At 41.0% G+C, this 25806-nt stretch overlaps 1 protein-coding gene across 2 annotated transcripts in view; it reads right to left on the reverse strand.

Moving 5' to 3' along the window:
• The window catches only part of LOC101483114 (protein shisa-8), a 128051-nt gene that overhangs the window by 18567 nt on the left and 83678 nt on the right, over positions 1–25806 (reverse strand). For both annotated transcript variants that reach the window (XM_004560786.4, XM_004560785.4), the window contains exon 4: positions 2359–2475. In XM_004560786.4, the coding sequence (XP_004560843.1) occupies positions 2359–2475 (117 nt within the window). The remainder of the gene's footprint in view (positions 1–2358; positions 2476–25806) is intronic.

A 25806-nucleotide genomic window follows, 5' to 3' on the forward strand; every position in this document is an offset into this window, starting at 1 on the left:
TCGCTGATGACAAAAAGCAGAGCACTCTAAAACTGTGTGTGTGTGAGAGAGAGACAGAAATAAAGCAGTTACAAAACAGAGAAGAGCCTATGGGTCATCAAACAGTCTTAACTCAATACCTAGACATCGAGTGAAAGAGGAGGTTATTGCACCTCCGTCTGTGAAGGATGTGATACTTTGAAGTATTTTTCAGGGAAATGTGGCTGACGCTCATTGTGGATAGGGGATTGCTGCTGCTGCAGTCGGCCTTTGTCTCCCAGTCACTGAGCAGAATAATGAGATGAGATTGTCTCATTCTTGCTCTTTTTCTCTTCAGTCATTTTCCACAGTCACACCACATTTTGCTGGCCTCAGTTTTTGCGAGCTTAGTGTCCTAATTCTATGTGTTTAATATAAACGATCAACTTTTTCTTCATTCTTGAAAACAGTAGTCAGCACCACGTGGGCTCTGCTGCAAGGAATCACTTACATGTTTTGATGGCTGCAATTAGAAATCTTGCAATATTAAGTAAAGTAAAGTAAATATTTCTCTCTTGTTCAAAGCAACATTTTAGCTCCTGAAAGTGCTGTTGAATGAACTGACTGAATTATATATGAGAGTTTGGAGTGAGGTGTCTTATTTTAGCCTTACCAACAGGCACATTATTATAGACAACTACTGTCTGTGTATATGCATATGTATGAAGTCCCCAAATACCACTTTCTACAATTTTTGGCTATTACATCAATTCAAATCACTCCCAGTGTATGCAGCTAAACAACACAACAACCAATCACAGTAGATCATCCCACCAGCCGATCCAAGTCCTACACCATAGCATTATTCCAAATGTTTTATACTTAATAATCAGTTCAAATCTGCTGCCAGTGATGGCAAAATCATTTCATTCATTTATTTGGATTTCCTAAACACTGAAAAGTTGCATAATGATACCAGTCAATCCGTTGCCACATTGTTTAGTTACTTTAATCCACACATTAACTACTGCAATAACATCTGCGTTTACATGTCAATAAACAATGCATGCACATGTGCCAAGCTGCTGTTCCTCATCTTTGTCACAGTGTCCTTATCTGTCTGAAGTAATCACACGAAGAAGGTGCGTGTGTGCGCTTTTGTGTGCGTGTCCCTGTTTGCATCTACACGTTTACACTTCCCTCCCTCAAGTGTGCATTTGCATTTGGATGAACAACATCCTGCGTGTGTACGAGTGTGCGATATGTTGGTTTATTCATGTATTTTCACAGGGCAAGCTTGAGGCGTGAACTAGACGCTTCACCCTGCTGCTGGCCAGACTCTACTGTCACTCAGCCAGTCTCTGTCGTGTGTGCACGCGTATGTTACAGCTTTGGTTTTATAATGTGAACCAGCTGAGTTACCATTCCACTACAAGTAAAAGTACATCATCATTACTGGTTTTACCAGTCTCACACTGCTGAGTTATAATCAATATTTCCAGGAAGGACCTGCCAGTATTATACTGGTTGAACTCACCCGTTGCACACAGTACGTTCTTCTTTAATTTAACTGACTTTTATGTTTTGTCTCTGTAAATCCAGCATGCATATTGATGGTTTTCCACTGGTTTTTGCTGTATATTTGGACAAGTTATGTGTGTTATGTGTGTATTATTGATGACAGCGCAAACCAACCCAAGCTTTGCTATCAGCCTTGTGTGCGCATCTGTGCACCTTGCTTCTAATCTCCTGCTCGCCAGTGACAGCTTCTCGGTATAATGTGTCTAATATTTAGCTGCAGAGACCAAAATGAAAGTTTAAGCTGGATGGTGCTACGGTGCATGAAAGAGCCTTGCTAACATTGTTTTCCTCAAAAACTCAATAGAAGAAAGTAGCTTCTTCAATTTCTGTTGCAGCTCTGATTTATGCATCATGGTGGTGAGGATATTGTGGTAATTTTTTTCATTTGTTTTTTAGGCAATTTTCTTCTCTTGTGTAAGTGCCTGCAGTATTTTTCCAACATTAGATCCTTGTAATATCAAACTGGTAGAACAATATTTGAGAATGGGTGATTATTTAAATCATGGTGGTGGGCTCATATGGTCATAATATTTACATCACAGCTGCTGTAATCTGGTGTAACAGGGTAAATCTAGACTCTACCACAGCACTCAAACATGATTCATAACTCAGAATGTCTGGATAAGAGTCAGACTCATACAAAAAACCCATCATTTTCTACTACCGTACACATTTGGCTTCACTGACCTTTGTACAGTAAGTCTGTGTTCTGCAAGTGACTTGTTATGTGCACACCAGCAGCCGCATCCATGAGTAAGCATGCAAACATACAGCTGTAAACATGTATGCATGTAGTCAGGTTTAGTATGTGTTACTCACCCACAGCCTTGAGTGAGGCATACTTGTTAAAGCCAATTCCCAGGTTGTTGTGAGGGTGAGACAAAGCCATGGCTGGACCCAGAGGAGATAAAGCTGCATTGTTTAAATGGTTGTGATCTATGAAAGACAGAGAGAGAGAAGCAAATATCAAACAAATATCTAAAAGTTGATCAAAGAAAATGCTAATTGAGAGAATATTTTCAGGAGGAATAAGCGCATTAAACCATACAAAGAGAGAAAAGCAGCTCTCCTCTCTATAACTCTGGCCTTATTTGGCTGACATTTTTTTTATGAATGGATGGGGATGATTTTTAAATGTTTTTTATGTTTCCATTTCCAGAAAGTGATGCAAAAGCTCTTTAAGCTCTTTAGTCAGGAATGCAAGAACGAATTAGCTGCGGGCGTGATTTGTGCACTTCTTTCAGGCCACATTACAAAATGTCCATTTCCTAATCAAAATAACAAATATATTCAAAAAGCTGTTTTTTAATTTAATTAAATTTTTTGTTATTTTTACATCTGCAGGTCAACAAGGACACGAGAAAACACCACTTACCATAGGCCTCTGTTTGAGTGAAAACAAGGACAGCTGACGAGGAAATTGAGCACTCAAAACTCAAGCTGAATTACACAAACACACCTTGCAGAAAAGTTGACAGATTTGTTTACAGCGCTGAAAGTCGGATGAACTTGCACATTCACAGCTGCATCGCTATCGGCTAACTGAAAATGCCCGCTCACAGTCCTGCAGGCGTACAGCTAAGCATTCAACTGTAACTTGACAGCTACTCAGCTGAGGCACTCATCACCCAACCACAACCTCCATCTTATTTAGTTTTGGTATTTTATTATGACGATTGAATGGTCATGTATATTTTTATTTAACCCTTATGCCCGCTTCAAATTTTTACCCTTTCGACACCTTGGTGGACCAAAATGTACACACAAAAAATCTGCCATAAAAAAATCTTTTTCCCCCTTTTTTCACTTAATCAGCTTGAGCCCTTATAAAGTGATCAAAACATTCAGGATTTTAACTCTTTAAATACAAGTTTAATTATTCATTATTTAAAAAAACAAAACAAAAAAGAAAAAATTATTTCCCATATTATAAATAGTCGGGGGATGGGGCATCGCTGAGTCTTGGACATGTCAAATATCAGCAAAATCTGATAACAGATACTCCCTCCTGACACCTTCATGGCCAGAAGTGTCTCATTGACTTCCACTAAAATCACGTGTTTTAGTCTCTAGGCCACTGTAGTATAAACCATTCGTCTTACCCCCTCTTTGCATTATTGGAGTGCAAATAGGGAAGTGGAAGAGAAATGATCACCAGCATAATTAAGACATGGTTTAGCATCACCTGATCTTGCTCTAACTATAAACATTTTTAAAAAAATAAAACGTCTTGATTCTAATCTTAAAACTAGACATGGTTTCTATCCCCCAAATTAACCTGGTTCCACAGGACGAACCACAATTAAACCTCCAATCGGAGTGCTCTGTTAGGGTAATACGATACTATTAGGTCTTTAAGATATGTTGGCACCTGATTATTCAAGACCTCATATATGAGAAGGATTTTTAAATTCAATTCTGGATTTAGCAGGAAACCACTAAAGAGAAGCTAAGATGAGAGAAATATGATCTCCGGGGTCCCTCTTCTACTCTTGCTGCAGCATTTTAGATTAACTTCTCAGGGAGCTTTTAGAAATGGCTGATAACAAGAAATTACAATACTTCAGCTTGTAAGTAAGAAAGGCACAAACTAGTAATTTGGCATCACTCTGAGAGTCTATTTGTGATTTAAGTGACACTACACAGATGAAAGGATGTAGTCCATGATATGTGCACGTTGAGGGACATATTCTGGTCATTTCTCACAGTTTTACTGGAGGTCAAGCTAATGCCATCCAGGGTAAATATTGGTTCGATATCATGTTTCTGATGATTTTAGGGCAACGTGCAATAACCTGAATAAGTCTGAATTTAAAGGTAGAAAATTGACTTCTTGTTTTATGTTGAAGGTTAGTTTCTCATGTGGTTTTTGATGATTTTACTTTCTGTGTTAGTGTCTGATTGAATCCACCTGTACCTTGTGTGATCTCTCCAGTGTTCACTCTGCGACTATTCATTCTTTATCAGGTCTTTGTCATTAATTCCTCCTGTTCACGAGTTATCCTGGGTTTTTAAAAATGACATTTTTTTGTTATTAAAAAATAATCTTAGAGGAAAATGGGTGACAGAATCCCAACTCTAGTCACCAAAGGTACCTGTTTCTGCAATTAATCATTGGAATCAATGGAATACATTTTTCAAAACAACATAAAAGCAACTGCACTCATCTTTGACAATAACAACACAGCATCTCAAAGACTCTGCAAGCCTTCCTGAGAAACAAGGTCAGGCCAGGATTACCTCCCTTCTCTGAAAGTGTCATCTTTCCAGAAGTACAAAACTTAGCTAAAACTGTTTCCTGAAGAGGATGACGCACACACACACCTGACTCCTGGATCCACCAGCCCCACAATAGCTGAAATGCATCGATGGGAATCAAGCGAGGGGGAAACAGGAGAGCGAGGCGGAGAGCGCGGGAGACGCAGGGAGAGAAACCAGAGAGCGAGGGATGTGACACCAGCGCTGACTGATTGAATTAGAAATAGATCTTCACTTCCCCTTGTAATTGATATGCAGTAATGACACGCTGTGTAGCACAGAGTGCAGGGAAGCCCAGTCGTGTGTATGCGTTGTATAGCTGTGTGTGTATGTAAAATATCTTGTGTGAACCATGTATGCCGCCTCTCTCATCACTCATTCGCCTACCTAGAGTTAAAAGGAACACATCCATCAATCAACCAATAAACAAAAACCCACCTACACTTAAAATTGCTTTAGTTATTTAATTTATGCAGGAATTGCGAACGATTGCACAACATTCAAAGCAATTGCTCCTGCTCTTTAAGTGCCCTACATTTGGATCCCTTGTTCTCAAGCACTCCTTTTGTGAACCAACAACAGTGGAAATAATGAGAGGGTCAGACAGAAAGACAGGGAGTTGAAGGCAGACACAGCTAATTGATGGAAAGATCCCTGGCCACTCTCCAGTTTGACCACAGGGCTGTTCCCGGCCACCAGAAAGAGAGTTAGAGAGTGAGACAAAGAGGTTTATTTTTGAAAGATTTTGTTGTTTTACTCCAGCATAACATGTAACAGTGCGCATACTACTTTTGACCTTTTTCTGCTCAGTGAGTTTTTAGCATCCTCCTTCAGCAACGTTATGACAGACATGGTAATATGCTGAGGCACAGGACAGAGGACGAAATGCAGGATGGGTAAGACAAGTTTAGCTTAGCGTTAGTGTTATTATTCTCAAATAGTTTTTGATGCATGTGTTTATATTTAGAGCGAGATTTATGAACATGTGCGTCCTTAGAGATAGTAAATAGCTGCTGACCTGACTGGAGTAAAAAGCCATTTGCCCTTCAGTGATAAGGAAGGGCACAAAAACAACATGTCACACATTACAAATGACATTTCAAAAAGAACTTCAGGAGCATTGCCATTGCTTAACCATTAGATTATTAACCATATACAGAGTTTATACAATTTTTCAACAACAACTAAACATCAAGCAAGCATGGAGCAACAAAAGCCATAGAAATCAGTGTATGTGCATCCGTGCAATGCAGTGGATTTGTTTCCTTTCTTTTTTTTGGTCTCTTGCCCATTTATCAACAAAAGAAACAGTGAAGAAAAGTAATACGTAATAGTGAGCAAAAAAGAAAGCAGCGGAGCCTTTTAAAGGCTGTAAAAGCCGAGTCCATATTGTCCACAGTGCCACACCTTTTCTATTACGCCTTCAGTTTTATGTCATAACTTTAACAATATGTTAAAAGCCAAAGCCAAACCGTGTCACACTGCTATAGTAAAAATCTGCTTGTAATAAAACGGTTTAGAGAAATGGTCTATAAATAAACATTATTAGCCCTGTTAAAATGATTAAAGCGAATCTAACATTGTAGCTTAACTCACTTTGGATTAGCTGTGTCCTCATTTTAAGCATTGCTTCATTGTTGGCCTTTAGAATAATTGTTAATTAATTTTGCATCAGTCACAGATGATTAATACCTTACTAAAAGCAGGAGTTAAACTGGTTAATTGAACAAGAAGAAAAAATATGAGGGGGCAGTTGCAGAAGGGTGAACATCATTTTCAGTCTGACAATCACTAATTATTTAAAACCCAACCTTGGAAATCAAGGTTTTTGACATTTACATAGCACACAGGAAGCAGCAGATTAAAAAAGACAAAAAACAAACAAACAAAGAAAAGTATCTAATGCTTGTTTTATGCTACTCTTGTTGTGCCTGTTCATGCTATTGTGCAGCCCTTAAACAAGCTAATGGCAGGTAGCTCAGCTGTGGGTAAGTTTGTGGGTAATGCTGATTGGCTGGCAAAAAGGGGAGGGAGTAACAGGCAGCATGAAAAGTACAGTCAGTGGCTGCAGTGCACACTTTTCATGGCCGATACACAAACAACAGCACAAACAAGAGTAGCCCACAGACAGGCTGTACCACATACTTTGGACACTTGGTCATAGCTGTTGTTGTAGCATGCTAAAATATAGCAAATGTTCTAGTGGCTAACTAGACTTTAGGTGCTAAAATACTCATGTGACATAGCAAAAACTAGCTAGCTAGCTGCTATCATTTTGATATAGTTTCCACCCTCAGTTGCAGAACTTGCTGCCCAAAGAGATTTCTCGCGTTGTGAGGGAAAAATATGTATTTCCTGAGTTGTTAACTAGGTGAAACCATTCACAGAGGTTGTTGCTCCCAAATCCTTGTTGTGAGTAGTTGTCCACTAACACCCACTAACAAACCACAGAGAGGCAGTGAAACTCGAAAAACTGCGACACCTTCAGAGCTCGAATACCTGTTATTTTTTCCAATAATTGGTGGTTACCAGGCAATCGCCAACTGGTCTCTATGGTCTCTTTTGTCCTATAATTACATGGTTCGTATTTTTTTCAGTTGTTTTTAAAAAATTTTCTACCCTGTAATATGCACAGCATGTTGATTGAATTGATTTCATCAGCTGTTTGATTTGATCAAACATGTTGTCAACATGTAGTGCAGCTCGGTTCTCTGAGCATGTAACTCCTTACGGATCCTCCTTCACATGTTTCTTTGAGTTTATGTTTTTCCACTGAGGTAAAGAGAGAGTTTTTAGGAGAAGTCACAGGAGGATTTTCTTTTTTTTGACAATTCATCTGCAACCCCCATGTCCTCCCTTTCTCTTGGTGTTTGTTTGTGTTCCTTCTGTTAGGTTATGTGGCCCTGGGGCATATTTCTTGTTTTTTCTCAGTCACTGTATTTTTGAAATATTTTTTGGACATCACTTGCTCCATCCAGTTCCTGGGTTCCACTTGACACACTTTTAAACTGAGTTGCTTTTGAGGGGTTTTCCCCTTCTCTCTCTGTAACCTGTCTGCTTCTGTAAGTGTCCTGTGTTTGCATCATCCCTCTTTATTCACCTTTTTTCAAACAAAAGTATTTCTGCTATCCTTTCATTTTCACATTTATGAAATATCAGGTCTCTAGCCTGTTTTCATTAATGATTTACGAAATGTTACCCCTCAGCCGTCGCGATACGATTCATACCGCCGCAAAAAAAAGTGTGAGAGAGATTGAAAAGGAACAAATTATTTCCTGCAGTTTGTATTCGTGAATAAATTCTCTCTGAATGTCCCACATTTCCTCTGCATGTGTGTTCACGAGGCTGCGCGCGGTTTTTGATGTACTGTAGTATGGAGGCCTCGGAGGAAAAGCGCTGATAAGAATTCAAATTTATGTTTATTAAATGGAAGCAGATGAGAAAATGAGGACTTTACCATACATGAATGTAATTCACAGTGTGTAGAGGCGAAAACTGTGAAAGTGATGAAATGTATGTGGACCTGTGTGTGTGTGTGTCCTATACCTTTGTGAGCAGCTATAGCAAATAATGTCTGTTTGGCATGTGCACGCTTCCCTCCAGCGTGTATTTGTTTTGATTTGTATGTGTGTACTTTGAAGCATACCTTGTTTGTGTTTGTGACTAGAGTGTGTGTGTGCAGCCAGGCAGGCAGGCAGGAGAGCACCGCTGGGTGATGGCCTAATTCAGCAGGGCTCAACATCAAAGAGGTTGACTGCTGCAAGGGCTTCAGCCAGTCTTACTCTGAAATGACTACTGTCACACACACACACGCGCACAAACACACACACGCACACACACACACACAAACGCACACACACACACACGCACAGCTAATGAGAGACAGAGAGCGAGAGAGGGAGGGAAGAAGAAAGGGGAATAAATGTAAGAACAGCAGAGTGGGATGGAGAGAGACGAGGACAGCTCGGTGTCGTTTAATGGCAAAGACTCGTCATGAAACAGAAGCCGTTGTCTCAACTTCACCCTTTATACTATAACTTGAAAATACAATGTTTATAAATATATTTGTTAAATTTATTGTCTGATGTTTCACAGTGCAGAGCACTAGCAGGGCGCAGTTTGAGTGATGTGCAGGGTGATATAAGATCATCTGTGGAACTGCAGGGCACTCTGGATGTGTTTGTGGTTGTTTCATCTTATGTGAGAGAAGGAAAGCAAAGACAAAAAAGAGGATTCAGAGGTAGGACAGAGCAGAGGAGGCTTAAAGCTTTGTCTCTTATACTTTGTGTACAGCACATGTAACGCACCAGCTGTTCAAGGGACTGGTTTGTATGTATGCTGATGTGCATATTAGTTTTTTAGAGCAGAAGGTACAAAATCATATATGTGGCCTCACATACTGCAGGCCACTTGGATCAGTGGCCTTCTGTCAGGACAAAGAAGGTGAGCAGTGATTAGCAGTTGCTTAATGAAATCTGAAAATAAACACCAATTAAAACTAAAGTGAATGCGATTCCTCTCCTTTCATTAAGGCTGTTTCCAAGCATTACTGCCACCTTGTGGTCATGAAAGATAGCTGTTGTCACAGGACAACAATGCACACTTTACTTTGATTCCACTGAAATCTAGTGTGTCTCGATTACATTGGGGGTGTCTTGTTATTGACCGCATAAACCTTTGGTGTTTGATGGGAAACTCATGGAAGTTTAGCATGGCAGACAAGATGCTGCTGGCTTCACTCTGCTAAGATCAGTTTTGATCTGCACATTTGCAGAATGTTTTCATGGTGTTTGATTTATTTTTTGATTTATCGTTTTTAGTTCAAAGGAATATCCCAACTGCAATTTTTTTTAAATTCTTTTTGCCGTTAGTACTTTGTTCTATGTCTTTTGTCCTGTCACCCTTCCTTCACTTGCGGCAATGGCTGCCTCTCACTGGTTCTTCCTGTTAAAAAGGGAGTTTTTCCTTCTCACTGTCACCAACAAGTTTACTCATACAGGGCTGAGTGATGGTTGAGGTCTCTCTGTATTATTGTAGGGTCTTAACCTTTTAATATAAAGCGCCTTTAGGCAGCTGTTGTTGTGCACTATATAAATAAATTCTATGAGTGTGAGAAGAGACCCAGTCCTGTAATTTGTGAGGTGGCATTTTGTCACCAGTTTTGAGTTTTGCTGTTTTCATGCTGTCAGGAAATTGTCCAGTTTGGTGTGATAAGTTGAAGTTTTGAGTTAGTGGTTTTCTTTTTCCATTTATTAACACCATCTATAACTTCTTCATGTGTAGCTGTAATGCTGTTAAACCGCTCATCAGTGTGACAGCTAGTGGTGCTGAGGAAAAAGCTGTTATCAGTGTGATTTTCCAGTTCATGTGGATGATGTTCAGTGTAATGAGAAGCGCTCAGCGCTAGATCATATTGTACAGCAAACTTTTGCAGATTGTAGATTGGTCATTATTTTAAGTCTATGAGTTTTTTGTTGTTGTAATCAGTTTGAACATATGAAATTTCCCCCTCGCCGTCGCAGCTATCAGCTCCAGATTAAACTCTGCATCAGCTCCTTCCTTTTCCTTCTTTTGCATCTGTGAAGTCTTCATTTATATAGATTTTTGTTCCAGTGAGTGACTCAGCCCGCTGTATGGGTTTAACTGTTTGACTGTATAATTATGTGCACTGTCCTTCTTGAGCTCCTGCTGCAATCAGACAGAAGTTTTCTCATTTTTTCCCCTTTTTTGAGCGAGGTCTCTCTCAATCCACAAATCCTTCCAAACACAGACTGTCACACACATCGAAAACATCAGTTGTTTTTTTCAGTTTGTTTGGCAATTTCTGATTTTATGTCATCCGCCTGCTTTCGTCTGAAGGGTTGTTTTAAGCTAATCTGATCGTCTGCTTATATTTAAAAAAATAAAGTTCATTGTTTTTTGTGAAATGTTTTCTCTGACATAGAAGTAAGAAGATGTATGCCATGACTTTTTATGCCCTTATTTTAAGGGCATAAAATTGACCAAACAGTACCTATAGAGTTTACATATTATGTCTGTTATATTATGTTACATATATGTACTATATACATTATTATATTCTGTTTAATCAGTACAAAAATATGTAGAAACTATAATTTGTTGTTTTATCAGTGGGTAGTGTGGGTTATGTGCTGGACTGGTAGCATTTTATTTTATTGCTATGCTAAGCTAACCATTTGCCTCCCATGGCATCATATTCACATTTAAGATATTTGATTGCACCAGGTAACCTTTAACATATACTGCAAATGGCAGAAAAAATATTTCATGGTACTTACAGTCTTCTTCAGTAACTCTAGGCAAGAATAGGTTAGATAACTGGATGCTGTTTACATGTTAAAGCTTTGAGTGGGTACCATGTGTGCAGCATATGGCCTCCTTCATTAATATCTCTTCCTGTCTCAGTGTGTTGGAAAAAATACACACAAGCTTTACTCTGTGTTGTTGCTTAGCAAAGCTTTCTGCGTGTCCTCTCTTTCTTCCTCTGATTCTCAAAGTTTATCTTTTTAAAAATCTTTTTCTGTCACTTTTCCTCTGTTACATTTCTTTTCAGGCGCCTCTTTCTACTTCTGCACCTGCCTCTTCCCGCCTATCCTTCCTCCTTCCCTCCTCATACACCTTGTTTTCTCTGCAACCCTGTCTTGCCTAACTCTTTTGTTGTGACGGTAGAACATCTGTTGCGATGGAACAAAGCAGTGAAACCAATATGTGAGAAAGACTCATCTACCTTCATGTTTTCTTTTTGATTTCCCTGCCTCTTTTTCTCTGCCGTAAGTTTTAGTGAAGTGGGAGCTCAGTGTTTCTCTACATTTCACTCTTTTCTTTAACAGCATATAATCTACGGCAATACTGTTGTACTGATGAGTACTACCATTATGAGCAAAACACTTCAGTGAATATTCAATGATGAAATAATTTTTGCCTCACTGACCTGCTGACTGTCCAGTGGCCATACTTCTAAACTCTCTTAATACTAAGAGGAACGTGAAGAGAGACTGATGAATGACTAGAAGTACCCGCGCCCTGCTTTGCCCAGCAAATCCCTGCTTTTCTCTTAATTTTTTTTGTACTCTTATTCTTGTTCCTCTGTGTTAAATAGAGTAAATGGAGTCATTTCAGCACACTAACATCAATGTTGAAGTCTCTTTAAAAACTGCTCCGCACGCCAACCCCCCAACCCCCCTTTTCTACCCCTCACACTCTATTTGCAGGATAAATGAGGGCTTATCCCAGGATAACACCATTATTTTCTGCCTTTAGCACAGACAATGAATGTGCTGAACGTTGCTGCTCATTGCTTTACATAATGCAGTGAACACATCTATGCATAACACACACACACACACACACACTGACATGCTCATGCATGGACAGAGCGGTTTATCTAAATAAATAGAATTAGCTGTGGAAAGCATGTTGACTACAGAGTAGTCCAAATAATAAATAGAGCAAAGTGAAAGCAAAGTGAAAGAAGAAAGGATGAAAGAAATGGAGGTAAATTAGAGGTGAGGTAAAGATTATCTAATGTGTGTTGACAAACGATGATGTCACATCACTTAAACAAGACTTGAAATGCAGTCTTCAATCATGTAAGGTTCATTAAAACTACAAGAAAGATGTGTCAGCAGTTCACATCACTACTGTAACAGCTGCAGATGTCAGAAGTACTATATATATATATATATATATATATATATATATATATATATATATATATGTATATATATATATATATATATGTGTGTGTGTGTGTAAAACAAAACACCCAGCACGCCCCTGCGGGCGGTTTATCCTTCAAGCTCGGGTCCTCTACCAGAGGCCTGGGAGCTTGAGGGTCCTGCGCAGTATCTTAGCTGTTCCCAGGACTGCGCTCTTCTGGACAGAGATCTCCGATGTTGTTCCCGGGATCTGCTGGAGCCACTCGCCTAGCTTGGGAGTCACCGCACCTAGTGCTCCGATTACCACGGGGACCACCGTTACCTTCACCCTCCACATCCTCTCGAGCTCTTCTCTGAGCCCTTGGTATTTCTCCAGCTTCTCGTGTTCCTTCTTCCTGATATTGCTGTCATTTGGAACCGCTACATCGATCACTACGGCCGTCTTCTTCTGTTTGTCTACCACCACTATGTCCGGTTGGTTAGCCACCACCATTTTGTCCGTCTGTATCTGGAAGTCCCACAGGATCTTAGCTCGGTCATTCTCCACCACCCTTGGGGGCATCTCCCATTTTGACCTTGGGACTTCCAGGTTATACTCGGCACAGATGTTCCTGTACACTATGCCGGCCACTTGGTTATGGCGTTCCATGTATGCCTTGCCTGCTAGCATCTTGCACCCTGCTGTTATGTGCTGGATTGTCTCTGGGGCATCTTTACACAGCCTGCACCTGGGGTCTTGCCTGGTGTGATAGACCCCAGCCTCTATGGATCTTGTACTCAGAGCTTGTTCTTGTGCTGCCATGATTAGTGCTTCTGTGCTGTCTTTCAGTCCAGCTTTGTCCAGCCACTGGTAGGATTTCTGGATATCACCCACCTCCTCTATCCGCCGGTGGTACATACCGTGCAGGGGCCTGTCCTTCCATGATGGTTCCTCGTCTCCCTCCTCTTTCTTGGGTTTTTGCTGCCTGAGGTATTCACTGAGCACTCGGTCAGTTGGGGCCATCTTCCCAATGTATTCTTGGATGTTCGTTGTCTCATCCTGGACTGTGGTGCTGACACTCACCAGTCCCCGGCCCCCTTCCTTCCGCTTAGCGTACAGCCTCAGGGTGCTGGACTTGGGGTGAAACCCTCCATGCATGGTAAGGAGCTTTCTTGTCTTTATGTCAGTGGCTTCTATCTCCTCCTTTGGCCTATATACATACACATATATATATATGTGTATGTATATATATATATATATATATATATATATATATATATATATATATATATATATGGGTACTCTGAACTGCCACTCGGCGCATAAGCGCAGATGACAGTCAGGACCCGTTCCCCGACCCTAAGGCGCAGGGAACAAACCCTCTCGTCCACCGGGAAAAACCCCAACGTACCGGCAGCAAGCCGAGGGGATATTAGGATACCCACCCCAGCCCGCCGCCTCTCACCAGGGGCAACTCCAGACTGAGACAGAGTCCAGCCCCTCTCCAGGAGACTGGTTCCAGAGCCCAAGCCATGTGTAGAGGTGAGCCCGACTATATCTAGCCGGTACCTCTCAACCTCACGCACTAACTCAGGCTCCTTCCCCACCAGAGAGGTGACATTCCATGTCCCTATTGCCAGTCTTGGCAGCCGGGGGTCAGTCCGCCAGGGCCTCCGCTCCTGGCCGCCACCCGGCACACAATGTACCCGACCCCTATGGCGCCTCCTGCGGGTGGTGGGCCTGCGGGAGGAAGGGCCCATGTCTCCTCTTCGGGCTGTGCCCGGCCGGGCCCCATGGACTAAGGCCCGGCCACCAGACGCTCGCCCTCGGGCACCCTCCCCGGGCCTGGCTCCAGGGCGGGGCCCCGGTAACCCTATCCCGGACAGGGTAAACTGTTCCCTCGATGTCCTTTTCATAAGGGTCGTGTTCCTTCTTCCTGATATTGCTGTCATTCGGAACCGCTACATCGATCACTACGGCCGTCTGCTTCTGAGGGACCTATATATATATATATATATATATATATATATATATATATATATATATATATATATATATATATATATATCCATAGGTCCCTCATCCTATTCAAACAGAAGAAGACGGCCGTAGTGATCGATGTAGCGGTTCCGAATGACAGCAATATCAGGAAGAAGGAACACGAGAAGCTGGAGAAATACCAAGGGCTCAGAGAAGAGCTCGAGAGGATGTGGAGGGTGAAGGTAACGGTGGTCCCCGTGGTAATCGGAGCACTAGGTGCGGTGACTCCCAAGCTAGGCGAGTGGCTCCAGCAGATCCCGGGAACAACATTGGAGATCTCTGTCCAGAAGAGCGCAGTCCTGGGAACAGCTAAGATACTGCGCAGGACCCTCAAGCTCCCAGGCCTCTGGTAGAGGACCCGAGCTTGAAGGATAAACCGCCCGCAGGGGCGTGCTGGGTGTTTTTATATATATATATATATATATATATATATATATATATATATATATATATATATATATATATATCTCAGTAGCACTGCCAGGCTTCTACCTTTCTACCTTTAAAACCCGGAGAGCAGCCAAATGGCTGGTAGGCTTTTAGCTAAGCTTTAGCTTCAGCCAAGTGGAAGCTAAATTGGCTAGTCATTCATATGTATATTAGGTTGTTACCTGGGAATTCTGGAGGGAGGGGAGTGGGGGTGTGTGAATGAGGGGGTGGGGGAGCTGCTAAAAGCTGTGAACTTCCTTGTGTTTCATCTTGATGCATTCTCAATCATCCAGGGAAATAAATCTCCAAAAGTCACCAACTTGGAGTGTTTCAGTTTGCCATCTTAGGGAGAAATCAACACACATGGGTGTATGTCCTTTGTTGCTGAGATTTATTGATAAAAACAGTACAAAAAACCAACCATTTGTACACATATTTACAAATGGCCTGCTGAGTGGTGCACGGGGCATGTTCATTGGTTCATGGACCTCCCTGAACTAATGGCATTTATTGCAATTGTCATCTTGCGGGGGGTTTACAGGGTTCCATCTGTAAATGACTGCTGGTCAGCAAACCTGGGAAACCCACAGATAATTGGAACTATGGCACGAAACCGCTTCCAAGACATCATGCAACACCTACGCTTTGATGACAAGTCCACCCGCAGTGATCGAGCAAAGACTGATAAGTTCGCTGCAATTTCCAGTGTGTGGGGATCATTTGTCACCAACTGCATCACGTGCTACAACCCTGGTCTACATATCACCGTTGATGAACAGCTTTTCCCATCAAAGACTCGGTGCTGTTTCCTGCAGTATATTGCAAGTAAACCTGACAAGTTTGGGATCAAGTTTTGGGTGGCTTGCGACCTAAAATCCAAGTACATTTGGAATGTCTTCCCATATCTTGGCAAGGACCCCAATCGTCCCACTGGGGAGAGACTTTCTGAAAATGTAGTAATGAGGCTGATGGAACCATTCCTAGACAAGGGCAGAAATGTTACCACGGACAATTTTTTCACATCGCTTTCACTTGCGCAAAAACTTCTTAGACGGAAAACCACCATCCTCGGCACAGTCAACAAGATTCGCAGGAAAATTCCTCAATCCACTAGACAGACATCTAGACAGACACTCCCTCCAGAATTCCCAGGTAACAACCTAATTTACATATGAATGACTAGCCAATTTAGCTTCCACTTCGCTGAAGCTAAAGCCTAGCTAAAAGCCATTTGGCTGCTCTCCGGGTTTTAAAGGTAGAAAAGCCAAATGGCTGCTCTCCGGGAGTTTAAGTGTATATGTATATATATATAAAACGTGCTAACTGTAACACATTTAATTCCAATTTAAATGCCTCCTAAAAGATTCGATAGTGTCATCCAGCCTCAGTATGTGTTACTAGACCTCTCTGCACATGTCTTTTATTCTGTCTTCATCCTGTCTTCCTTCTCTCACCCCAACCAGTCGCAGCAGATGAGTTCTTCCTTCCCACTGTTGCCAAAGTACTTGCTCATAGAAGGGTCATGTGATTGTTGGATCTTTCTCTGTATGTGTTGTTGTGATTTGGCACTGTATTGAGCATTTTGCAGTAAATGCTTGTGAATTATGAAGTCCATTCAGTCAGTACAGATACACTCGGTGGGGGGAAAAAACAAAACAAAACATAAAGCCCAACAGAAGTTTTACATGCAGAATTCTGCAGATATAAAACATATTCACATAAAACAGACATGCAGAGCCAACGCAGGCAAATAAAACTGATAATTAACAGGATAGAGCATTTCAAGTTTTTAATCACATTTAATCCAGCTCCCAGTCAGCCTTTATTCACAAGCACTCCAAACTAAAAGCTGAGCCCAGAAAAGTCTTCCTCGTGTCAGCTGATGCTGCAACCATCCACTTCCAGACATACTCACAGCAACACTGCTTTCCAAACAGCAGTATAGTAGAAATTATATAAGAAATGGCTGAATGTATGAAAAATGTATGAATCAAAGAACAAATCATGGCAACCAAAACAACAGTAAATACGCAGTCACAGTTTGACTGGTAGGTTTGAGATTCACTTCCATTGATTAACTTTCAGTTAGCTGAATACTTGGACAAAGAGGTCAGATCACCGATACTTTCCTTCACTGGCTTCCAGTCAAATTCAGAATCCACTTTAAAATTCTAGTATTAACATATAAAGCTCTACATGTGCAGAAAAAAGCAATTAAAAAGATAGCAGGAATGAAAAAAGCTGGTGGAAGGTAAATGGGAACGATTGACAGGGAGAGGAAAGGAAAGATGAACAGATGGCAAACAGGATACAGGAAAGAGAACAGACGAGGGCTGCGAACGTCCCTCTTGGTTTGCAGCCTCTCTCCCAGACTGTTTTTCAGCTGGACAGAGCCATTAAATATCCCACTGAGATCGGGATTTGTCTTTTCAGCACCATGGACAGCATCATTATCCATACAGAACAAGACTCATCTGACCCATCACTGCTTGGAAAGAACAGCACAGGGGGAACGACTCTGATTTAACTGAAGTCAAACTTCTCATCTTGTTTTAATTCACCCCCTCCTCCAAACACACCTTTTCATTTCCCTTTTCCCTTCATTTACTCATGAAAACAGTCCATATTTTCATTTTATGTAAATGTTATTAATTCAGTCTGGCTGGCTAACCTGTCAAGCAAAACATTAAAAGTTGTGCAGCAACAAAGGGTAAAACAGCTGAATATTAATTAAAAGCCTTTTATTAAAGCATTTATACTTTGCTTTTCTTTGCAGTTGCTGTGACAGTTTCTGGGCATGATAATTAGTGCGTGTATGCATGCAAGAGGGGGTATGTGTATTTCTTTTCCTCATTTTTTTTGGTTGCATTTGTGCGTTATGTAACAGTGAAACAAACAGTGTGAGTGAATCTCTTTATTCCATTATTTTTTATTCATTATCTACAAAGAAGCGCTTCAACTCAAGCGTCTGAAGTCCGACTACTCCCCCCAGCCCCTTCACGCCCAAAGTCACCATGACTCATTCTTGCTCTCCCTCACGCCTTCTCTCTCTCTCTCTAATAGTTCTTCAAGGAACAACAAAGAAAACCCCCTTGTCACCACTTCTTAACTTCAGAAGATTCAATTATTCAGAAGAGGTAATTGTACTGAACTGTTATCTAAAGCTAAGTCGCCTACCCACAGAAATTTACTGATGTTGTAGCCTTATTCTCTCATCTTATGTCTGCGTTTATAAAATGTGATTTATGTGTGTGCGCCAGTATAAGTGTGTTGCATAATCACCTGCAGCTTCTTCGGCAGAAATTAGGAGAGGTAGACAAACCCTTGTTATGCAACAGGGCTCACAATTTGGGTCTCATACACAGAGATTATTTCCCGGTTTTAGTCTTTTATGAAAAATATATTGCAGGACAGAGGTCGTTCAGCATCCTTCTGACTTTATGTTGATTAATGAAAGACAAATAATCGACAACCTAGCTCACTCCTTTGAACTTAAAGGCATACTTTAAGTATGACTCCCAAAATCAGGTCATCTTTGTCTCGAAAGTCAGACTGACTGTAAGTCTTTATAGGCAACTTTTTAGCATTTTAATAGTGCCCCAAAGAGCTTGAATGTAGCATGGCAGCTGTTGCCAGACTGGCTGGCCTCAGTATTTTGAAACTGCTGGGAATTTCCCACATAACCACAGGGCTACAGAGAATGGTCCAAAAAAGAGAAAATATCCACTGAGCAGCACTTTACTGTGCAAAAATGCCTTTTTGTTTTTGGGGTAATTGTAGATTGCTTTGACCTGATAGGAATTCAACAGTAGCTTTAATAGCCACTTGTTGCAACCAAGGTATGCTGAAGGTCATCTCTGAATGCACATGTTGAACCTTAAAGAAGATGTGCAGTAGCAGCAAAGGACCACACTGCTGCACCACTGCTGTCAGCTACCAACAGGAAATTGGAAAAATAAAAGGTTCAACTCAATAATATCAAGATTTAACTACTGAAGGGGCCAGTACAGGTCAAAGGTAATACTTATTACCACTGCAATGGTACATGAAGTGTACATACTACACTAACTAGTGTGGAGGACAAAGTGGCGACTGGGGAAAATCATCTATTTAACTGTAAATACAAAATCAAGACTTTATAAATCTTTAGAAACTCATATTCTAACTTCCTATCACTTCATTATCAGCAATTCTGCGCAGGACAAAGATGTTAAAGTCATGCAAGCTCACTGCTGCATGCTCCCAAACAAACTCCCAAACATGGCAACGGCTTCACTTTAAACTCAGGAATTTCTGAAGTATTGAAAGACTCATTATTGTTACACATGCTGTTCTTCTTGTTTAGCATCTTTCAATCTACTGTCAATAAAGTTGCACGATTGCCACATTGCAGCTACACTTCATGAGGTTGCCATAAACCAAAAAAAAGGCATACAGATTGCAATGCTTTCCTTTCTTTTTGTGCTTTCCTGTTACTTGTTTTTCCCCCCTTACTGCTTCCATGTACAGTGCTCCTCGGGGAGGATCCTTATAAGACCACCTGGGTTTCTCTCCTCTTCACCTCAGATGTGTTACTTTCAGCTGTTTTTATGTCCTATTTAGCACTGGCGTCCTCCTCATTGACCTGAGTTTGTAGTTCAGTTGCACCTTGGGGCTGAATCCTTGCAGACCTGCTTGCAGGTCTAGTGTAAATTAGTTTTTTGTGTTTCTTTTTGATTAAAATAATATAAAGATCAACTCTATCATATATACATAGTATTTGATTTAACCTTCCTACCATAAGAGAACCTGAAAGCATCTTCAAGTTTTATTAGAGAAGGGATGTCAAACTCACTGTACATGCTGGGGCACATAACCCCCAGCATGTAAAATGCACCCAGTCCAATCCCTTTCTTTCAGCATAAAGAAGTTTAACTATACATTTAAAAAAAGAAAAAGATGGCCAACAGTATTTCTTAGTTTTCTACATGATAAAGAAATGCTGCTGTAGAAAATGAAAGAAAAGTGTCAGCATGATTTAAAGAGTAAGAAATAAATGTGTGAAATTACAGAAAAATATCCTTTTTTAAAAAAATTGTAAACCCACAACGCATCTGTCCAGTGGGCCAGATTGGAGTCTTTGCCAGGCCAATTCTGGCCCCCAGACCTTATGTTTCACACCGCTTTATTAGAGTATCCTGCATCTGCACTTACAGAGTAATAACACAGAGGAGAGTGTCTCTGAACTCATAATTTTCCAGAAACACAAGTAACAAGAGCGCCAATGGCAATTTTGACTTAATTGGTAAATTGTTAAAAAGGATCTGCTTTGTAATTTACTGTTCTGTCATATTTTGTCCAGCAATATAAATCACAACCAATGCCAGCGTGGTTACGAGAGATTTAGTGCATTTCAACTTAATTGCTACAGCTAATGTTGTAGCATAAAAAGAGGGGAGGAAGAAAATTAATTAGGACATATAGTCTATAAATTGAATGTTTTTTTTACAAGCTTTATTCACCGTGGGGGAAGCACATCTATGAGTGATTTTAATGGTTTGGTTTGCTAGCTGCAGGCTGGAACTTGTTATTGTTATTACAGACATGCGTGACCAGTCTGGATTTAAAATGCAATGTTGAGGTTTGTGAGATTAATAAAAGAAAAAGAAGCATCATTAGTGACCACAGTAGGCTCATTTTAAATACTTATGAGATCATCAGGGTTGATTTAAAGAATGCTTTTCTTTTCTTGGTTATTTAGCATAATGAGCAACTATCAAGGTCAGTGAGAAGACTCATTGAAAGGTCCCGCGCATCACACGCGGACTTCATTATTTATGTATGCATCCAGACAGGAAGAAAGGGCATGGGCTATGCATATTAGTCTCTCTATGAAATATTACCGAACAGACCTTTGATGCAGCCAAAAGAAGGCAATAAAGAGATACACAGGAAAAGAGGGAGCGCTAAGAGAGAGCGAGAGCATGGAGAAGAGGGAGTAAAAGAAAGTGATATGATGTTTAATAAGTTTGCTGCTCAGCTTAAATAAAAGAAAAAGTTAAAAATAACAACAACAAGAACATAAAAGAAAGCAGCGGGAAAATTCATACATTAGCTGACTTCAAAGGTGGGTTAAGAGCTAAAGACTGACGGGAGAGTCACACGCAGGTTTGATGAAAGAGCATGCACTGCACTTATATTTATACATGTGTGCCTTTAAGAGTTTGTGTGTATACAGTAGATTGTTGTCCATGCTGCAAGGCCATTATTACACAAGAGCTCAGTTCTCTCTGTCACTTTGATAACTTTGGCTACTGAAATGGGCACAATCTTTTGTTTGATCTAATTTGATATATAATGGTTGATGACAGAGATACACAAACGCGTGTGTCCATGTGTGCTTTTCTCTCAGCGTGTCTGTGGGTGAGCCTGTTACAGAGAGCTGAGTGAGCTCCTGTTTGTTCTGCTGCTCGTTTACTGGACGGCCATCAAATACGTTCATACACGTAAAGATTCGAGAACGCGCAGCCACACACACGAATGACTCCATGACCCGGTCATGCTCCGGCACACATTGCAAAAATACACACTTACACTGACATGTGGGGAAATTAACAACCAGACATTTTCTAATTTGCACGTCTAAGATATTTAGATTTAGACTGAATGTGAGTCTGACAGCAATAAAGCCAAAATATTCTGCGATTTAATGGAAATTGATGATAAAATCAGAGGAAAGAAAAGCAAAACTGTGCTCCCAAGCACAAGCTGTTGTTCTTTCCTGTGGTTAAAAATCACGTGACCCCTATCAGACTGACGATAGCAGCTTTGTAATGTAGAAAATGTGTGTTCAACGTGATAAAAGCCAATCCAGACACCTACCAAACAAGTAGTTGTTTTCCCTAATCTTAAGCAAATTGCAAACGAAAACTAAAGTAAACATCAAACTAGGTTTAGACTTTAGTCATTATGCAACAGTGTAATTGTGTTTGTGCCTCCTCTGCTCATCTCCTGTGCCCGAACACAGATTCGTTTTGCTCTTTGAAAGTGGGAACACTCCTGTGTCATTTTGGGAACACCTCCATGGGCGATTTCATTCGGCAGAAAAACAAAATGTCTTTGAGAAAAATGGAGACTTACCAGCTGATTGATCAGTTATTGACAAACAAACGACTATTCCATCCATTCTGATAACTGGTTAGCTGCTTCGGTTGCTTGTCAAAGAGCGTGTGGGCATATATGTGAGGATGTGTCTCATCCTGCTGGCTCTGCCTCCCCTCGGCTCCGTGGAGTGCTAGTGCTTCCTGACTAATTGTGGCAGGCCTGTAATGTGATTGTAGAGGCGATATGCCTTGCTACTCAGCCACATACTTCATCATGTTAATTCCCTTGTGTGTGCTTGTGCTTGATTGTGCATTTGCATTTGTGTCAAACCCAAGCCCTTTTCTCTGTGTGTGTGTATATGGACACATTTATATATACAGGTGCGTCTGAGGCCATTTGTTTGTGCGGCCGGGTCTCGTGTGTACTGTCTGTGTGTGTGCAGGAGTAGGAATGATCTCATCCATATTCTCCAGGCAGCAGCAGCAGCAGCGCTGAAATCACTCAGCTCACTGACTTCATGCAGCACCATAAAAACTCAGCAGCCAGCGTCGTCCTTCACTAAACAGCTCCCATTACAACACTCGGCAAGGAGTGACTGTTTAAGAATATTAAATGCAAACCTTTAGTGGGGAAAAAACACTCATCCAGCCTCTTAAAATTACACCCAAGTCAGTAACAAAAGGGTGGAAAATGCTGCGCATTTTTCTTCTCTGCATACACTCTTCTCTCTTCACTGCTAAATCACATGAATCTCTTCTTAAATCTTCCACACAGGCAGCCATTAGAGGGAAGCCATGTAACCAGCATTTACCCTGATTCTGATACACATTTCACTTTTATTTACTCTTAGGAAGGCAGGACACCTGAAGCAGCAGTTTCTGCAAGCATATAACGTATAACGCATGTATTTGACAGCTAGTAAGGAGTGATGAAGCTTCTGTAATCCCTATATATTTTGTGGATAGGCGCTAATATGTATCTTCCCCGGGCAGCTTGTATCCTCGGATGGGGACGTGGACTGATGGAAGTAAGGGTGAATAATGACTCTAGCACAGATCCAAAAACCTCAAACATGAGAAACAGATTCTATCTCCTCTTTTCGTTTTAACTCTCAAGGTGACACTTATCCTGTTTAATGTAAATGCAGCAGTAAAAGAAACTTAACATCAGATCTGTGCTAACCATGTTAATGACAGCTATTCATTTAAATCTTGATATAGCCACAGACTGCTTCAGTCTAAATATCACCGAGTGGCATCTTAGTTGAGTTGGGTGTGGACTTGGAGACACAGTGATCTCTCCTCTGTTACAAAACAGTAAATTCAATTTTAGTTAATTTTTTTTTATATCACGCCAAATCACAACAACAGTTGTCTCGAGGTTGTTTATATTGTAATGTAAAGACAATGAATAAATCCAGAGAAAATCCCAACAATCAGACGACCCTCTATGAGCAAGCACTTGGTAACAGTGGGAAGGAAAAACTTCCTTTTAACAGGAAACACCCCAGAACAGGAACTAGGCTGAGGGAGAGGTCATCATTTGCCATGACTGAACTTAGGGGAGGGAGACAGGGCAAAAGAGACACTGTGTAAGAGAGCCAGAGATTAATAATAACTAAAACAGGTAAAAGGGATTTTATTTGGGGTGCTCAAAGCATTTCCAAACATACTTAAAGCATCTGTTCATCTTCTCTTCCAGTACCAGTAACCAGCACACTATCGTGCCAGCTAATAATAATAAAAAGCACATTTTTTTGCCAGGAGTTGGCTGAGCAGAGCTCCCTGTTACGACTTCACAGGCTACAGGCTACAGGCTAGCTCAAAGACCTGGCTAACTAGCTAAACAGCTACTCTGTTACCCTCTGTCTTTCCTCTATATGACTGTTGGTGTAACTACACTACTGGTTCCACTATTGTGACTAGTTCAGAAAGACATTTCTCTCAACCAAGAGATAACCAGGCTTTACTGCTGCTGGTAGGAGAATAATTTTTGCTTTTTTCAACAAGCAGGAAATGAAAGCGGTATCCATTCCCCAACTAACTTTTAGACAGAAACCAATGAGACACATTTCTCCTAAGGTCAGACCATTTATTTAAAAGTGTCTGCAGTAATAATGAGCCTTCTTTCATAATTTGAACAAAGCAATTATTTAATTAGCCTCACTCATTATTTAATCGCTGGTTGACAGCATCACACGATGTGCTTTTTAGTTTGTTTGAATGAAGTCGTGTTAATTTGAGATGCCGTTTTTAATGCGACACCAATACTTCAAAATGGGTATTTGTAGTGCTCAGGCCAGTTTCCAGAGATTTCTCCAAACTTGAACACGTGTTTATTTGCCTCTGCGATATTAAACTAAATTCAATAATATATTGTTGTTTTGTCCACTCAGACATATATAGATATTATACATATACAGACACTAGATTTTTGATGTAATATGTCACATTACGGTAAAATAACAAATGTTCGACATGTGGCTGAGGAGGCAGATGGCGAGAAAATGTTTGAAACATGCCTGAGCTCCTCTTTTACTCGTCGGCCATACAGACTGCTTTAGAAGCAAGGCGAACAAACATGCTTCCCGCTTGGTCACACTGACTGCCTGTGAGGACTGCATACAAATGCACAACATGCAGAAGCTATATATGTACACACACATTTATATGGTCCTACATTCACACAGAGACACACACACACACTAAGCCACTCCTTCCTCTCTCCCTTTGTCGTGTTGGATCAGCTACTCTGTGTTTCCTAAAGCATGAATCTCTTGCCAGTGTGCTCACCCACCATGTCTAACAGTGATTGATGCTCCACAGACGCACCCCCAGACAGACTCTGTACATTTGGGTGAGTCTGAGTGCATGCTTGTGTTTGACCTTCAGGTCCCCCTTCATCCCAGTATTACCACCAACACCTCCGTCTCCCAACCTCCCTATTTGTGTCTCTTTCTTGGTATGCTCTGACCAACACCCAGTTAACACGGTGCAATGGGTTGGTGCAGCAAAGGCCACCTGGGAGGGAGTTGGTGTTGTCGTGTTGGGGATGGATGTAGAAGGTTATTAGTGTGTTCTGCACTGACTGTTAATTGGCTAGGGTTGGGATTTAACTATACAATGGGAAGTGTAGAGAGGCCTGAGGGAAAGAAAGAGAGAAAGACTGCGATTTATCCTGGGATAGAGGTGTGACAGCAAAGAGATAGAAAGATAAAGAGAGAGTAGCACCACATAAAGAGAAACAGAGGGAGCAGATGGCTTCGAATGAGGAACGGATGACATGAGGGTGACAAAAGACAGGAAACGACATCACTGCATCCAGATGCTGTCTTGTCTTGCAGTGAAGCAGTCTGTCGTCGTTTTAATGTTCTTCTCATGTTTTCAATATTGCCACATTGTCCTTAAGTCCTCGTATCACGTTATAAAGATGAAAATCAACCCATGTATTACATATCCTTAAAATGTTTAGAAAATGATCACATTTAAAATCAGTAATTTTAATCCTGTTATTTACTAATCTGCCAATGTTGGCCGCCAGTTCCTCATCCTGCATATTCCTCATCCTGCATATTCCTCCTCCTCCACTCTATCTATTTCTACTCTCCCTCCTTTTTTGCCCCCAAGGCAGTGATTTGTGGATTCTGTCATACTCTGGCAGCTGGATCCTTTTTTTGTCCCCCTAAGAGAGGGGAGAAGGAGACCGAGGCAGAGATAAGGAAAGAGAAAGAGAGAGGGTATAAAAGGGACTTAAAGGGTCTGAATAATTACACATCCCCTCTGTCCATGTGCTGTCATC

Source organism: Maylandia zebra, linkage group LG4 (assembly GCF_041146795.1).
Source record: "Maylandia zebra isolate NMK-2024a linkage group LG4, Mzebra_GT3a, whole genome shotgun sequence".
NCBI classification, from domain to species: Eukaryota; Metazoa; Chordata; class Actinopteri; order Cichliformes; family Cichlidae; genus Maylandia; species Maylandia zebra.